Source organism: Callorhinchus milii, unplaced genomic scaffold (genome assembly GCF_018977255.1).
Source record: "Callorhinchus milii isolate IMCB2004 unplaced genomic scaffold, IMCB_Cmil_1.0 Scaffold15, whole genome shotgun sequence".
Lineage (NCBI taxonomy): Eukaryota > Metazoa > Chordata > Chondrichthyes > Chimaeriformes > Callorhinchidae > Callorhinchus > Callorhinchus milii.
In genome coordinates, this window is record NW_024704756.1 from 17,425,708 (window position 1) to 17,443,755 (window position 18,048).

General features: G+C 50.9%; 1 protein-coding gene across 2 annotated transcripts; it reads left to right on the forward strand.

The window, feature by feature from the left end:
• The first annotated feature begins 954 nt into the window (after window positions 1-954).
• On the forward strand, window positions 955-17,690 carry LOC103189369 (ephrin-B1). Of its 2 annotated transcripts, none has more exons than XM_007909740.2 (5): window positions 955-1,125; window positions 14,267-14,538; window positions 15,913-16,005; window positions 16,356-16,469; window positions 16,739-17,690. In XM_007909740.2, the coding sequence occupies exons 1-5, from the start codon at window positions 1,112-1,114 to the stop codon at window positions 17,125-17,127; spliced, it is 882 nt and encodes a 293-aa protein (XP_007907931.2). In that variant the 5' UTR covers window positions 955-1,111; the 3' UTR covers window positions 17,128-17,690. The 2 variants fall into 2 exon arrangements, with proteins under 2 accessions (XP_007907931.2, XP_042196795.1); XM_042340861.1 differs by lacking the exon at window positions 955-1,125 and adding an exon at window positions 9,099-9,147.
• The last annotated feature ends 358 nt before the right edge of the window (window positions 17,691-18,048 follow it).

Consider the following 18,048-nt stretch of genomic DNA (forward strand, 5'->3'; position numbering starts at 1 on the left):
CAAAGCCCTGACCCTCCCCAATCCAGGAGCCACACAATGTGGGCTTGACACACACCTTCCCTCCCAAAGGTTAAACACAGCCGCTTACTCACAAGTCCACCCGGACTAGAGTCACAATTATTTTACATACATGAATAGAGGGTGACTGGAATGTGCTGGGCAGAGTTTACATACAACGTGCTGTAGGCTGGGCATGCAATGCAACAGACATGATACCGACCTGTCCACTTCCTCTGCTCAGCAAGCTCCAGCGTGCTCCCATGTCTCCGCCCGCCCCAACATTGGCGGTTGGGCCTTCAACCTCTCTTCCCCCACCTTCTGGAACTCCATCCACAGTCCCTTCGCCTCACTTCCTACCTTGCCTCAGTCAAGTCACGTCTCAAGACTCTCTTCTTTGACAGCGCCTTCAGTCACCCTCCTACCTCCACCATCCCTGCCCTCCACCTTCCTGATCCCAACCACCAGCTTGGATACAAATCCCTGACTGTCCAGCACCTTGTGATGACTTCCCAACCGGAAAAGTGCTGTTTAAATGCATTTGCAATCCCACTCCCCAGCCCTTTCCCCATAACCCTGCAAACCCGTCCTCCTCAAATACCCGTCCACCGCGTTTTTAAAAGTTGTTATCGAATTGGCCTCCACCACCCTTTCAGGTTGTGAAACATTGTGCTAATGTTCGGTGCATATATTGCAACTTCCACACGCATTGCTGTGTTTGTTGAGGTGTGTGTGCAATGGAATATGCTGGACTGCATTAGCCACACTGTATGAAGGTGTCTGGGCAGTCCCGGGCACTGACAGCACTGACTGACCTCGTTCTGATGCTGTAAATATAACTCAATTCCCAAATTGAAGACCTTAGGAGTGAAATTTGAAGCGTTTGCTAATGGTTTACTTGTGATTGTTCTCACAAGGAACATGTTACAAAACAGCACAAACTTGGCTCCTGACGTACTGCTGGGGGTGAGAAAGGAAGGCTGGGACTTGGCTGGACTGATCCAATCTGATCCACTCAGCAGAGAGACGGACCCAGAGATCTGGAGAAAGATCTTTGATGAAAAGACTATGTTCATAGAGCGGAGCCCAAGGCCTGTGGGCTGTTAGTGTCACTATGGCAGGTTACAGGTGAGAGAGAGAGGCCGGCAGTAAACACAAGATGGTGATAAGATACCAGGACAGTTTACAATTCATCAGTATCTCCCCAGCAACGGATCAAAGCTGTTAATGAAACACTGACACTAATCTACCGTCTCCTTAACCCCAGTGTCCCAGCCATCCACATACCTCTGCTCTCTGCCTCCCTCCCTCTCTACCTTCAAATTCTGTCTTAATATGTCTCTGATATCTTCCTCGTCGCTATCCCCTCACCCCCAGGGGAGAAGGTTATATTACATGATAAGATGAGAGCGTGGTGTATATTTGCTGGAGCAGAGAAGGTTAAGAGAGGGTATAATGAAGGTTATCAGACTCTTGAGAGGTTGAGACGAGAGAGAATGAGAGATGATTGCTGCTGGTTGCAAGTCACAGGGTTGTGAGCTCAGGGCTGTCAGTGATAGGGGGACGTGGGGGGATGCATTTCACATCCAGGCTGATTACACGGGGAACGTGCTCACAAGTGTCTGTTGAGGCCGAGACCAAAACAACATTTAAACGGGAATTAGATACACATTCAGAGAGGAAGATTGTAAAATAGGATTAACATAGAGATCTCTAGTGGGGGGTGTGGGGGGGAAATACACTGCTGGGGGGAGAGAGAGGGTAAACACACTGCTGATTTGAACACACTCCCTTTGGTGCTGCGATCAATAAAGCTTTGAAATTGTGAGCGAAGTATCTGCTACCAAAAGCATCTTCGCTGTAAACTTGCCTGTTATACACTAAACATCAAACACCACTCTCTCCACGTGCATGGAACGTGTTTGTGTGAGGGAGTGGGGGGGGAGCAGGGCTGAGTGGGTCGGCCCGAGCTCCTGCCGTGTGTCACAGACAGAGAGCCCTGCAGGGAGGGGGGCTGAGAGCTCCGTGGGGGGAGGGAGGTACCTGAGGCAGTGCAGTCCGGGTGTCGGTTGTTCTGGGAGATTATATAATCTGCTGATTCCGGTCTGACAGTCTGGCTCAGTGAGGAGCTCAGCTCTAGACCAGCGACCCAACCTCAGTCTCTTGCTCCCGAGGGCTGGGGCTTGGGCTCTCTCACAGCTCGTCTCGGGGTTCCAGGTTGTGGGTTCACTGTCAAGTGCTCTGGGATACTACCCTCTGTGAGAGGCACCATATAAACAGAAGTTGTTGTTGTTCAGGCTACGCATTAAGTTCCCCGTCCAGGCTGCCCCTCCAGCACAGCACTGGGGGAGAGCCATGTTGTCACAAGTGCTGCTAACGTGGCTCCTGTCGGTGCCTGTCGGGTGACAATGAAGACTGACCTCCTGCCAGCCCTGAACACGCAGCAGCTCTTCACCGGCTCAGTTGTTTCATAAACTCCCTGAAGCCTCTGAGCTGTTTCATCAACCGAGCCCCATTTCCTCAGCTGTGCTTGTCAGAGAGAGAGGAGAGCAGAGGGGAATGTGCTGTGGAATGCAACGTTTTTCTGCTCCCAGCTCTTTGGAAAGTTTTTAATTAAAATGAAAGGCTGATAAATATGTGACAGAGAGCACCTCCTCACCCTCCCACCCCTCAAAACCACCAAATGAGTGAAGATTTGGCATCAATGCAGGTCACACAGGGTGAGGGTCTCTACTTTAATCCCATTCCCTGCTCTCTCCCACTTCTGCCAGGGAGGGGAGTTCCTCTCTCCCAGTGCTGTAGTTGACAATCCCCCAGATAAAATCAATCATCCACTTCACAGCTATGTGTTCATAATTAACTACAAAACACACAGTCACTTCACTTTACAGTAAATCCTGTGAAATGATTTGAGATGTGCTTCCAGTGTGAAAGGCGCCGTATCAAATGCAACAATTATAGGATTATAATTTACCATGTAATATTGCTTCTCAAGTATTTATCCCATTCCTTTTTAAACACTGTTATGGATTTGGCTTCAACAGCCGCTTGTGGTGGGACATTCCACAATCTTATTAGCCTTCTGTGTAACAAGCTTCCCTTCGCCTTCCTTGTTAAATGACAAAGCATTTGAATTGATTGAGTTGCCACAGCGAGTGGTGAGTGCAGGTCCGCGGGAGTAGGGGACGAGAGGGGGAGGGGGGGCTAGGGGATGCGGTGGGGGGTTGGGGACGAGAGACGGAGTGGGTTAGGGAATACGGTGGGGAGGGGGTTAGGGGATGTGGGGGTTTGAGGAGGGGGTAGCAGTATTGGGGATTGATGTTGTGTCCCGGGAGAAACCGGGCTGGCTCCTCTGTAATAATAATAATAATCCTTGCATTTGATATAGCGCTTTTCACGTCGGGAGGACATCCCAAAGCGCTTCACAGAACACACTGTAAAGTGAATTGACTGTATATTTGTGGGCGAACGCGGCAGCCAATTGCGCACAGCAATGTCCCACAAACAGTCATAGATTGAAAATGACCAATTTATTATTGTTTTTGGTTTTGGAGGATTATTATTAGGCTCTGTGTGGAGTAAGGAAACTTGCCCAAGGTTTCGCCCTCTGCCTGGAATTGAACTCAGGTCTCTCACTTGCAAAGCGAGTGCTCTAACCACTGAGCTACAGGACTCCACAATGGGAAGGGATGGGAGTAGGGATTCGCTGCCAATGTTACAAGTGTCATTGATGCTGGGTGGGGTTCCTGGGTGTCCCTGAACAGCAGGAGCTGTCATCTGGGCAGACAAACCAGCCCAGTGTGACTTGCAGTTAATTTAAATCCCTTGTCATTATCCTGATGCGATGGTGTGGCTGGGGGGGGGCTCAGGGCTGGCTGGGAGGGAGGGGCGGGGGGGGGGGGGGTGAGGGGGCTGGCTGTTACTGAGGTAACTGTGCAGATTGCTGTCTGGGGCAGAGGCAGTAAAACTGGTGAGGATACAGGAACCAGACTGACAGCAAAGTCAATCCTGCTGTTTGATGTGTAACAGTGGCTCACACTCACAGGGCAATCACTGGGTGGGGGGCGGGTTAAGTGAAGGCAGACAGTTTACTGTGGGGGGCTGGTGAGTCTGTGTGTTTGTATGTGTCTGTCTGTGAAGGTGTGGGTCTGTGATGTGTGTGGGAGTCTGTATCTGTCTGTGTGTGTGGTGGGGGTCTATATATGTGTGATGTCGGGGGTGGGGGTGGGAGTGGGCACCACCTGACGGAAGCCTGGGAAGGGATATTAAAATTGTGTGGATGTTTCTGGCAGACAGTAAACCTCTCCTCCCTCGCCTCGGGCACCACTTACAGCAAACGGGGGGGAATAAAGCCGTCTCTGTCTGTGTGTCTCTCGCACACAATATACACAGACATTTCATTAAACAACCATTTACAGCATCTTTCACATCAAAGAGAGAGAGAGAGATTGCGCAGAGTGGCTCGGCCCAGGTCCAGATGCCAGCTTGGGCTGCCCCTGACCTGGCAGGGGGAGAGGAGAGAGAAGGGGAGCTTTTTTTAAATCTCCTGGTTGCACGGCTTTGTCTGTGCCTGTGAGCGTTGCCCAATGTGGTCGGACCCACACCGTGTTTGGCTGCTGTTCATGGATGACTGAGATGTTTTGACGAGACATTTTAACCTTTAAAACCCTCCACGGCCTTGCTCCTCCCTACCTGTGATCCACTTAACCTTTACCAAGCTGTCCGCTCCCTCCGCACAGTAGGCACTAGCTGGTCCCCCGACCAGCCCGCGCAATCATCGCCGGTCAGGCCTTCAGCCTTTCTGCCCCCATCCTCCGAAACTCTATCCCGTAGCCCCTCTCTCGCCTCCTTCAAGAACCGTCTCAAGATCTTCCACTTTGACCATGCCTTCGGACACCCTCCTACCCCTACCACCACTCAGGTGCAAACCCTTCACTGTCCAGCACCTTGGGACGTCCTCCCAATGTGAAGGCCGCTGTATAAATGCAATGTGTTTTTGTTGTTGACAAAAGCAAACGGGGTACAGGCTGGGGGGGGGGGGTGGGCTGTGTGAATGGCTGGGGCGGGGATTTGGGGTTTCACCTGGAGAATGTTAGCCTTTGTTTCCTTTGTTCCTCTCCCGGCCTCTCGCAGGTATCCTACTCAAACAATAATAATCATAATAAGCCTTACACCTTATCACATCGTTGAGACATCTCAAAGCCCTTGACAGGATGTTTCTGTAAAGTGTAGTGACTGTGTATTCGAATGTTTACACACACATACTCTCATACACACTCTATTGTATGCTCTCACTCACTCACTCACTCACTCACACATACTCTCTCTCGTGCTCTCTTTCTCTTTTATTCACACATACACCCATTCTCTCTCTCTCTTGTACATACTCTCTTGTACTCTCCCTCATTCACACACAGACACATTCTCCCTATTACACACTCACTCTCTGTCTCTTGTACACTTTCTCTCATATGGTCTCTCTCTCACACACACACTCTCTCGTTACATGCTCTCACTCACACATACACAACACACGCGCTCTTGTACAGTCTCTCTCACACACACACACAACGCTCTCTCACATACACATTATATTTTATACACAGAATATAAAAGAATGTACAGTATTTTCAGTGCTGAGTGAGCCTCGGTTGGATAGAGTGTTTGTTCTGGAACGTTCCCAGCTGTGCAGCTGAAGATGCACATCTGGAGTGGAGCAAACAATGGAGTAGTGTTGCTGCGCTCAGCAAGCCTGGGGCCGGCCTGACCCGCTGCCCAGGCCTGCGGCCTAGTGCCCAGCCTCTGCCAGCAAAAATAAACAGCCACCAGCGCTGCGTCCCCAAGGAATCCACCTCCTCCCAATAAAGCCATTCTCTCCTGTCCCTTCCCAAGATCTGGTTATCACCAGGCAGCAGTGTCCTTCCCAAGATCTGGTTATCACCAGGGCAGCCAGTGGGTGGGTCACTGTGAGGGCCAGTGGGGTGGGGTCAGTGTGAGGGCCAGTGGGGTGGGGTCAGTGTGAGGGCCAGTGGGGTGGGTGGGGGGGATGATGGGGTCAGTGTGAGAAGCCAGTTGGGTGGGTGGGGGGGGATGATGGGGTCAGTGTGAGAGGCCAGTGGGGTGGGTGGGGGGGGATGATGGGGTCAGTGTGAGAAGCCAGTGGGGTGGGTGGGGGGGGATGATGGGGTCAGTGTGAGAAGCCAGTGGGGTGGGTGGGGGGGGATGATGGGGTCAGTGTGAGAAGCCAGTTGGGTGGGTGGGGGGGGATGATGGGGTCAGTGTGAGAGGCCAGTGGGGTGGGTGGGGGGGGATGATGGGGTCAGTGTGAGAAGCCAGTGGGGTGGGTGGGGGGGGATGATGGGGTCAGTGTGAGAAGCCAGTTGGGTGGGTGGGGGGGGATGATGGGGTCAGTGTGAGAGGCCAGTGGGGTGGGTGGGGGGATGATGGGGTCAGTGTGAGGGCCAGTGGGGTGGGGGGGGGGATGATGGGGTCAGTGTGAGAGGCCAGTGGGGTGGGTGGGGGGGGATGATGGGGTCAGTGTGAGAAGCCAGTGGGGTGGTGGGGGTTGTTAGTGTTACGGCAGTCAAAGTATGAGGGGGATGGACTTTGCAGACACTGAGGGTAGAATTGGGCTGAATAGGAGAGTACTAGCAACTGGACAGAGAGAGAGAGAGAGAGTGTGTATGTGTGGAAAAGAAGATGCTATCCTGTGTGAGGGGTGCTGTATAAATGCAAGTTGTTGTCATGGAAAAGTGAGAGAATGTATGAAAGAGAGAAACTGTTTGAGAGAGAGAGAGAAATGAGTTAGGCAGTGAGATGGAGGGTTTTTGTGGGTGGGAATCACTGGTCAGGTCCTAGACTGTGATATACAGACTCTCCTTATCTGCACACACATTGCTGGCTGCCGTGTGTATATTGATCACACTTAGGATACTGTGTGCAGATCTGGTCCCTACATTATAGAAGGGACGTAGAAGCACTGGAGAGGGTGCAAAGGAGATTCACAAGGATGATCCTAGAACTGAGAGATTATACCTATCGGGAAAGGCTGAACATACCTGGATTCTTTTCTCTTGAAAAGAGGAGAGTAAGGGGTGACCTGATAGAGGTCTTCAAAATGATGAAAGGTTTGGATAGGGTCAACATAGGGAAGATGTTTCCACTTGTGGGGGAGAGGCCATCAATATCAAATAGTCACAAATAGATCAAATAGGGAAGATAGAAGAAATTACTTCACATAGAGAGCAGTGGGAATGTGGAACATTCTACCACAAGGAGTTGTTGAGGCAAATAGCACAGATGTATTTAAAGGGAAGCGAGATAGGTACACGAGGGAGAAAGGAATAGAAGGTTATGCTTGAAGGCTTAGTTGAGGAAGGGCAGGAGGGGCTAATGTGGAGCATAAACCCCGGCATAGATCAGAATGGCCTGTTTCTGTGCTGTATATTCTAATGTATTCTAATGTGTGTCTGGTGGCTGCAGTGTGTCTGTCTGATGGCTGTGTGTCTGGTGGCTGTGTTACCAGGGAGAGGAGAGGCCAGGGGGATGTTACCAGCACAGATTCCTGCTGCGGACAGCCAGGCCCCACAAGGAACTATGCTGCTGCTCTGTGTTTGTCATCAGCGGCCGGAGCTTTCACATTAGCTAGCCCTCTCTCCCCCCCCACTCCCCATCCCGTGCTCCCCTTTCCCCCCATCTGTGTTCCCCTTTATGCTTCCCCTTGGTCTGCCTGTTGTGAGAACCTTCAGATGTTATAGAGACGTATATGTGGAGATGTCTCAAGGTTAATCACATTAATCACTGTTGACGAATGTGTAAGGGGTGGATGTTATTGCTGGAGGGGGGGAATAGGGGAAAGAGGGGATGGGGGTTGGGATGAACAGCTTTTCAGAGAAGCGAAGGCCGACACATAATCATCGGGCAAACAGTGTGTTGTCCATTCCTGTTTGTCAGCGCCGGCTATTTGTACACAATACAGCAGCCTGTCTGTCTGTGCACCACGACATCACTAACACACACACAGAGTGTTATTCCGGGGGATTGTTGGCCAGGACACCAGGAGAGAGAGAGAGAGAATCTCTCTTCTCTTTTCCAATAGTATCGAAGGATCTTTAACGTCCGCCCAGACAGGCACAGACGGGAGCTTGGTTTAACAACTTGCCTCAGTGCTACTCAGCCTGACCCTAACCGCGTGTAAGAGGGGTGTAGTGGCGGTGGGGGGGCGAGGGGACAGTGTGGGTGGGGAGGGGGGCAGCAGGGGGAGGGGGGCACTAACAGGCCATAACGCGGAAACAGGCTGAAAGCAAGCGCTGGTTCAGAGCGGAGGAGTAGCAAGAAGCAGAGGTTTAACCTCACATGGTCACCACCTCTGTTCTCAACCGTCCTGACATCATACAATGTTCCTCCAGTTACACACAGAATTGGAGAGGAAATGGGCAGGGGAGGGAGAGGGGTGGGGGGGGGGCGAGAGAGAAAACTTCATTTTTACAGCAGTTTATAGGGTTAAAAATATCTCACAATGCTTTACAGGGAATTAGGTCAAGTGTAGTGACTGAATTTTAGGTAGACAGGGTTGCTCTTGCTGCGTTTCCCGTTATCTCTTACCACCCTGGAGATATGTGTCTGTGTGTCTATCCATCTGACTGTGTTTGTGTACCTGTCTGTGTGTGTGTTTGTGGGTGTCTGTGAGTCTCTGATGTGTGTGGGTAGGGGAGTGGTGGGTGTTTGAGTGAGTTTTACATTTGCATGTCTTTCATGTCAAAGAAACTTATTATAAAGTGCTTCATCACTTACATTTACTGAGCGCCTTTCACATAAAAGTAACATCTTGCAGGGCTTCACACACTACGATTGATGAGAAAGGAAGTGAATGTTATGGAGGTAAATGTGGCAGCTGATGTTGTGCCAGTGACGTCCACACACACAGTGCTGAGAGCAGCCGCCAGGCAATTTGAGGATGAATTTGGATGTGAGGAGATTATAAACCAGGATAACTACACTGCCTGAAGAGTGAAGAAGAATTATGTCTTAGGGGTGTCAGCCTGGCTCAGATGCTCAAACTCGTTTCTGAGTCAGATGGTTGTGGGTTCGAGCCCCACATCAGGGACTTTGAGCTCACAGTTTAGGCTGACGCTGCAGCGCAGTGATGAGGTGAGCATTGTGTTGACGGAGGCGACATCTTTCGATGAGACTTTAAACTGAGCTCCCCGTCTGAGCTTGCTCGGGGGTGGTGGGGCGAGTGAAACATCCTGCGGGGCTAGTGGAAAAGAGAAGGGACTTTCTCTCTCTCTCCCGGTATCCTGGCTGACAATCCCCCAGATAACATTGATCACTCACTTCATGACTGTTTGTGTAATGTGGTTGTGAACAAATTAGTTGCTGCATTCACCGACAAAATGTACAGTCACTGCACTTCACAGTAAATCCCAGGAAGCTCTTTGAGATGTCCTCCCAAAGTATAAAGCACCAAATGCAGGGATTATTTTCTTTCACATCCAGCCTGATTACACAGGGAATGTGGTCACAAGTTGTTGAGTCTGAGACCAAAACAACATTTAAAAGGGAATTAGATAAACATTTAAAGAGGAAAATTGCAAAATGTAATTAGAGTAGAACGAGTCCCAGCACAGACACGATGGGGCGAGAGAGAGAGGAGGGAATGGGGTTAGAGGAGAGAATGGGGGAGCGAGCCCCAGCACAGACACGATGGGGCGAGAGAGAGAGCAGGGAATGGGGTTAGAGTAGAGAGCTCCAGTGGGGGAGAGAGCCCCAGCAGTTAGATTGACGTGCTCTTGAGCCAGACGAGACAATGAACAGACACTGAATAATGCACAGGAAGTGAAGAAAATGACAGACTGCACTGAAATTGCACAAATGTTAAGGAATGTGAATTGAAATGAATTATGAAATAACGAAGTGTCTATATCTGTGTTTGTGTGTGTGAGAGTGTGTGTGTTTGTGAGATTGTGTGAGTGTGTGTGTTTGTGTGTGAGCGTTTGTGTGAGTGTGAGCGTGTGAGTGTGTTTGTGAGTGCGTTTGTGAGCATGTGTGAGTGTTTGAGTTTGTGTGTGAGAGTGTGTGTGTTTCTGAGAGTGTGTGTGTGAGTGTGTTTTTGTGTGTGAGAGTATGTGTGAGCATGTGTAAGTGTGTGTGAGAGTGAGTGTGTGTGTGTGTGTGAGTGTGTTTGAGTTTGTGTGTGAGAGTGTGTGTGTGCATGTGTGAGTGTGTCTGTGTCATCTCTTTCGCTAACTCTTACTATCTCTTGCATTCTCTCGCTCTCTCGTGGTCTTACTCTCTATCTCTTGCTCTCACTCTCAGCTTTTCACTTGCTTGTTCTCCCACTCCCTCTTCTCACTTTCTCTTGCAGTCTCTCAGGGCTTTGTGCGTTGATCAGCCTCTCCATACCTACCCATGTGCTCGCTCGCTGTGTTGGCCTCTCAGATAGTTTGAGGCTCTATTGAAAGGAATCTGAATGTTGGCAGGTGACGGCCTGGCCTGGCCTGGGCGCTTCCCTGCTGCTCCATTGTCCCTGCCTGGACCTGAGGAGACTTTCCTGCCAGTGTTCCCCCCCACCCCCCCAACCCATCACTGTGCTCTCTGTTTAGTGTCCTCCCCAGCCCCACCCGGGATTGTTGGCCAGGCCCTGGGAGAAGATCCCAACTCTTTACTGTAGCGTTGGGGTATCTTTTTAGCATCCACTGGAACCCGCAGTTTAACAGGGATTTTGGAGTCTGTGCACATGGTATAGAGTGAAACTGACCTGTTGTGAGCGAGCACCAGCATGATGGGGAGAGAGAGCAGGGAATGGGGTTAGAGAGCTCCAGTGGGGGAGCGAGCCCCAGCACAGACACCATGGGGGGAGAGAGAGCAGGGAATGGGGTTAGAGAGCTCCAGTGGGGGAGCGAGCCCCAGCACAGACACCATGGGGGGAGAGAGAGCAGGGAATGGGGTTAAAGAACTCCAGTGGGGGAGCGAGCCCCAGCACAGACACCATGGGGGGAGAGAGAGCAGGGAATGGGGTTAGAGAGCTCCAGTGGGAGAGCAAGCCCCAGCACAGACATGAGGGGGGAATGGCCTGTGTGAGTTTGCAGAGTGTGCTGTAAGTGTGGTTAGGATACTTGGGAAGCCATCTGGGACAGATTGGAGATTGGAAGCGAGTCAGTAATTGCTCGCTGCTGGCGAGATAATGATATGTGTCTGAGTCAGAGCCAGAACACGCTGTTCACAACACAGAACATGTCCCCCTCCACAGCCTGCACTCTGTCTGTCTTTGAAGTTCATCCTGTCCCCGTCTCGTCCTCCCATTTCTTTCTTGTCCCTCCCTCCCCCCACCCCTCTCGGCCCCATCTGTGTGTGTTGGGGGGCAGAATAGATGTGTCTTTGGAGGAATGTGTGTGTGTGTGTGTGTGTGTGTGTGGGGGGAGGGGTGTGGATGCGTGTGTGTGGAGGGGGGGGATGAGTGAGGGTGGGGCATGTGTGGGGGGGGGGGAATGATGTGTTTCGTGGTGGGGGGACAAACAGGGTGAAGCTGTAAATAAATGGGGGGGCGGCACTGGGAGGGGTCACATGTGTTCAGAGGGGAAATGTGGAAAACCGTGTGTCCGGCCTGGGTACATGAACACGAGGAGGAGATTGATGCCGTTTTAATGAGAATTAATTGTGTTAAGAGACTGTGCAGCAGATGCCTTCACAGTAAATGCTATCACACACTCCGCGCGGCTTGATTTAAACAGACACAAAGAGGCCCAGAGAGAAAAATAGCCGTCTCACATGGAGAAGGGGCTGGCGGGGGTTTCCGTGGTAACACGAACATAGTCTCCAGGCCTCAGTGACCAATTGCTGTACTCCAAAGGGAGGAGAGAATGAGGCCCTGTCTGGCTTCAGCTCTGAATAGGCCTCCATGCCAGGCCCGAGGCTGAGCGTGTGTTGTGGGTTGGCTCACTGAGAGGGGCACAAACACAAAGGGGGCGACTTTGCTTCTCTCCTGTTGGGAGACGTTATTGATGCCCTTAACCTCTCGAGCTCAGGGTGTGGGGCCTTCCTCCCCTCACTGCACAGACAACTGGCCCCCACACCTGGCTCCAGTTACACTCTGATATTCAATTCAACATGGAGCGGGAGAGGGGCCCCGTGTTACACAGACCGTGTAGTGAGAGCAGCATCAGCCTGTGTGTGTACACTATATTACTGTGTGTGTGCACTATATTATGGTGTGTATGTGTGTACACTATATTACAGTGTGTGTGTGTACACTATATTACTGTGTGTACACTGTATTACAGTGTGTGTGTGTACACTATATTACAGTGTGTGTGTGTACACTATATTACAGTGTGTGTGTGTACACTATATTACTGTGTGTACACTGTATTACACTGTGTGTGTGTACACTATATTACAGTGTGTGTGTGTACACTATATTACAGCCTGTGTTGTTACAGTCTGTGCTTATACACTATGTTACAGTGTGTGTATACACTATATTACAGTCTGTGTGCGTACACTATGTTACAGTCTGTGTGTTTACAGTATATTACAAAGTGCTTTGGGACGTCCTCCCGACATGAAGGGCGCTATAAATGTAATTTTTGTTTTGTTTATTACAGTCTGTGTGTTTACTGTATATTACAGTCTGTGTGCGTACAGTATATTACAGTCTGTGTGTACACAATATTACAACCTGCGTGTGTACAGAATATTACAGCTGCCTGTACAGTATATTACAGTCTGTGCCTGTACAGTATATTACAGTCTGGGTTCAATCCCGGGTGGGGCGAAACATTAAGCAAGTTTCCTTATTCCACATACCTCTGTTTACCGAGAAGTAGGATTCTGGTTGTTGGTCGATTGGCAAATCACTTTTCCGGGGATAATAATCCCTTCAAAAAAAATTTTTTAAAAAATTGTGGTTACTCAATCCACAACTGTTTGTGGGACGCTGCTGTGCGCAATTGGCTGCCACGTTTCACCCACAAATATGCAGTCAATTCATTTTACAGTGTATTCTGTGAAGTGCTTTGAGACATCTCGAAGGCGTGATCTCAAACGCAAGGATTATTATTATGATATTACAGTCTAGGATGGTCCTGTATTAAGAGAAGCGGAATTCCAGATTTAAAGTCTCATCTTGTCACCATCTGTCTCTCTTAAAACCTTAATGTTCTGACTTTTCCCGGATTAGTTGTGGCATTCAGTGCTGTGAGCAGTGAGGACATGAGAGCGGGAGTGCTAATCCCACCAGCTGCTTGCTCATTCCTCCCCCTGCCTGTAATGGAGTTTATAACCTGATCAAACCCTGCGCTCCGCTTACAGTGACAGGGAATTAAGGGCAACAGAGCGGAATGGATGGATGGACAACTCGCTAATCTCACCCTGTGGTCTGCCCTTCGGTGGGAATGACTGGTCTCAGACACTGGCCTGTCCAACACTGCACTGTTCATACAGCCTGACACGATAGCTTGTCCCTGTCAGTGCTGGTGCTCTACCCATCGTGTTAGTGACGAGGGAGAGAGACAGTGAGAGGGAGGGAGCATTCAACGTGGTCTGATGTGGGTGTGGTTTGTAGTTGGGTGGGAAGCCATGTAGACTGTGGCTGTGTTGGTGAGGATGTGTCACTGACTGTATCAACATACAGCAGTAATATTAATTGCTCTCTCTCTGGGGATGTAATTGTGTTTGTGATGTGAGTAACATTGTCCCGTTAGCTGCCTGGTCCATGTATGTAACTGGCACATGCTAACACCAACACATGCTTCCCTTCCTTCTACACTCCACGGGCTTTTACAATAATAATAATCCTTGCATTTGATATAGTGCTTTATCACGTCGTTGTGACATTTCAAAGATTTTGCAGGATATATTGTAAAGTGTAGTGACTGTGTACTTTGTGGTGAAAACGCAGCAGCCAATTGTGCCAGGCAATGTCCACAAACAGTCGTGGATTGAGTGACCAATTTTTTTGAGCAAGGTTATTACCCCTCAGAAAGCGATCCACCAATTGACTGATAACTATGTTTCTACATTCTGCTGGGTAAACAGAGGTGTATGGAGTAAGGAAACTTCCCTAAGGTTTCACCCTGACCTGTCCAGGAATCAAACTGAGGTGGACGCTCTAACCACTGAGCTACAAGACACCTCACGCTTTTAGCCTCACACTGGGTCTCACTCAGGGTTGATGGTATGGTGGAAGGGGGGTGTATTGGTGACTGTGTGGGATGTATTATGTGTAGTGACCCACACTGAGCTCTCTCTCTCTCGCTCTCTCTGGCAGGTTCCAAGCTGGGAAGGGGCTGGTGTTATACCCTCAGATTGGAGACCGTTTGGACCTGGTCTGCCCTAAGGGGCCGGAACAGTACGAGTATTACCGTGTTTACCTGGTGAGCCGCGAGCAGGCGGACACATGTAACACTGTCATCAACCCTCACGTCCTCTTCTCCTGTGACAAACCTGACCAAAAGATCATCCACACCATCAAGTTCCAGGAGGTCAGCCCTAACCACCGGGGTCTCGAATTCAAGAGGGGACAGGATTACTTCATCACCTGTAAGTGCCCGTACACTGCCCCCCCAGCCCCCACTCCCCCACCTAGTGCTCCCACACCCCTGCATGTATGTCTCTCCTTCTCTGTCTCTATGGGTCTCTCTCTCTGTATGTCTCTGACTCTGTGTGTCTCTAGACTTTGTATGTGTGTCTCTGTCTCTGCACAGAGACACACACACAGAGACACATACACACACATATACGTGTGTGTGTCTATGTGTTTTTGTGTGTGCACGTCTCTGACTCTGTGTGTGTCTAACTCTGTCTTTGTGTGTGTGTGCCTCTGTTTCTGTGTGTGTGCCTCTCACTCTCTGTGCTGGGTTAGCTGATTGCATTCCTAAAACAAATCAGTTTAACATTCCAACACAGGGAGTGCCAATGTCGGTGTGGCCAGCCTATCAACTGTGCGGCTGCCAATGTTTCCCCAGTACGTTTGCCTTTGTTTTATATCCCCTCACTCCCCCCAATCCTTGCCCCTCACTCCCCCCAATCCCTGCCCCTCACTCCCCCAGAATCACCCCATTCCCACCTGCCTCCCATGGATTAGTGTTTTGACCTTTCTGTAGGGTGATAGTAAAGAGATTCTGCCTCTGTCTCTAACCCTGACCTGGGAGTATGGACGCACAGTGTAGAGGGAGCTTTACTGTGTCTCTAACCGTTGTTGGTGTAAAAGTGTGTTTGTGGGGGTGTAAATCAGTCCCTGGACAGAAGTTGTGGGGATGTGATATTTGTGTTAATGTGGAGACGAGGCTGAGATGGTGAGAGGGAACACAGTCTGGGGCAGGCAGTGGGAGGGGGGGAGGGGAATGTATGTACACGAGGCTGATGCATAATATAAACCAGGTCTCCGCACAAATCTAATCCTGGGAGGGAACAAGCATTCAGCTATTTGCTCAGTGAGCGCCACACTTGGCCTGACTCCAACACCAGGCTTAACAGCCTGAATGTAAACGAGCTGCACACAGCCGCCCAGCGAGGGGGTGGGGGTGGAGAAAAGTAAGAAAGAGAGGAAGAAAGAAAATGAAAGGAGAAAATGAAAGGAACAGAGAGAGGGAGGGAGGGTGCAGTTCTGGGGAGAGTGTTAGCTCTGCTCGGTGTGTGTTAATGTTTCCCATCTGAACGGGTTGATCGAGGTAAATTGTCCATTCGCCTCACAGCTGTGGTGTGAGGGGCCTCTCCCCCCTTTCTCTATCCTCTCCCCCCTTTCTCTCTCTTCTCCTCTCACTCGGCCTGTCCCCTCTCTTCTGTTTCTCTCTCTCGCTCTATACACACTTGTTGCATTTTTGCTGACAAATACACAGTCACTACACGTGACGGTGATAGTTAGTGAGGCACTGGGAGACACTCCCTCTCTCTCTCTCTCTCTCTCTCTCTCAGCGACGTCAGACGGCACACTGGGGGGCCTGGAGAAGAGGAAAGGAGGAGTGTGCCTGACCCGCTCCATGAAGATAGTCGTGAAGGTTGGACAAGGTGAGACTGTCACAAAGATCAGCACGTCTGACCCAGCCAGTGCCCCCCCCACCTCCCCCGGGCACCAGGCCTCACACACCCTCGTCCCACACTCCCCAGTTTGGTGCTGAGTGTGATGGCGAGGCTCTGGCTTGGGGGGGTGGGGGTTAGGAATGCCCTCCCTCCCCGACCCTCAGTCACATCAGGCTTTCGGGGTCGCTGTTAGCTCAGTGTCCCGGAGCCTGTGCAGTGATGGTCTGTCAGGCTGTTTGCTCAGCCACAGTAATACATGATATAACAGCGGCAAAGCTGGAATATTGTCTGGAATCATTTAAACAATAATCATTTATAATTCATTTCTGATCACACAGAGGCGGAGCCCACCGTGACAGGCGTGACAGCCCCCTGGGACCACCCCCGCACTGAGGGCCAGCCAGGGGGCTCAGAGCCTCCATACAGCGGCCCCCCACAGCCAGGGGAAGGGGGTATGTTACCCTCTCTCCCTCTCATTCTCTCATACACTCTGTCTCTCATATGCACTCCATCTCTCACAAGTTGTCTCTCGCTCCCCCTCTCGCAAACACAAACTCTCTCACACACTCCCTCTCTCTTTCACACACTCTCTTTCTCTCACATACACTCTCTCACATACACTCTCTCTCACATACACACTCTCACATACACACTCTCTCCCTCTCTCGCATACACAAACTCTCACACACTCTCTCTCTCTCTTTCTCTCACTCTCCACCAGGCACGGGCAGCCAGATGAAGGACAAGCTGAACAAACAGGATGAAACCTTAGGCCCTAAGGCTGCGCTCTTTGCGGCCATCGGTGCCGGCTGTGTGGTCTTCATCCTCATCATCATCTTCCTCGTGGTGCTGCTCATCAAGTTCCGCAAGCGGCAGCGTAAGAGCGGTGAGCAACGCTCTGCGGTGCTGTCTCTCACCACACTGGCCGGTCCCAAGGTCACTGGTGGCAACGCTGGTTCCGAGCCGAGCGACATCATCATCCCCCTCAGGACTAACGAGAACAACTACTGCCCACACTACGAGAAGGTGAGCGGAGACTATGGTCATCCCGTGTACATCGTACAGGAGCTACCGCCACAGAGCCCCGCCAACATCTACTACAAGGTGTGAGCGGCCCAGCACAGACACAGACACAGAGACAGACACAGCCTGCCAGCCCAGCCAGACACCCGGCAATCCGACCGACAGACCGACTGACTGACTCACGCTGCTCTTGCCGGAGGTGTTGGACTCGCACACCGAGCTGGGCTGAGCTGAGCCGTGCCGAGCCGGGTCGCTAGCCGGGGCACAGCCGGCTCACAGGAGGCTCTGACGGAGTCGGCACATGACAAATTCAGTGTAAAATGTTGAGAAGAAATTTGTGTTTCAGGAAAAAAATGTAAACAGAACACCAATTTCTCCAACTCTGTCAAGCCAAAGGCTCCGGGATGGGTCTCGCTCAGCCCCTCCCACTGCCCCTCTCCCCAAGAGGGGATCAGGGGACATTATACTCCACACACTGATACCCCCACCCTATACCCCCCACACACTGACACTGACCCCCACCGCCACCCACCCCTTTCACAGTGTGACATAACCCACTCTCTCCACCAGCTTCCTGTTCCACAACTTCTGATGCCAGACATGGAGAGAGAGAACAAGAGAGTGTGACAGAAAGAAATCAACAGAGAATGAGTGACAGTGTGAGAGGAGACGATGAGAGAGAATGAGATGATGAGGGTGAGAAGGAGAGACAGAGCGAGAAAATGAGAGGAGAGAGACACAGAGATTAGAGACAGAGCGAGAGAGAAAATGAGAGGGGAGAGACACAAAGACACATCGAGACACAGAGCACCAGGGTCTCAGTGACTGTGCGGGGGGGAGGGCAGGAGCTCAGTGTGACTGGGGGGTGGGGGGGTGGGGGCTCAGAGCAGGGGGGGCGGGGGGGAGAGCAGACACAGGTTGTGGTGAGGCCGGCCTCAGGGCAGGAGTTTTGTAAAAAGCAAAAACTTTTCAAAAAGGAAACAAAAAGAAGTGTTTTGTGTTTTCTTT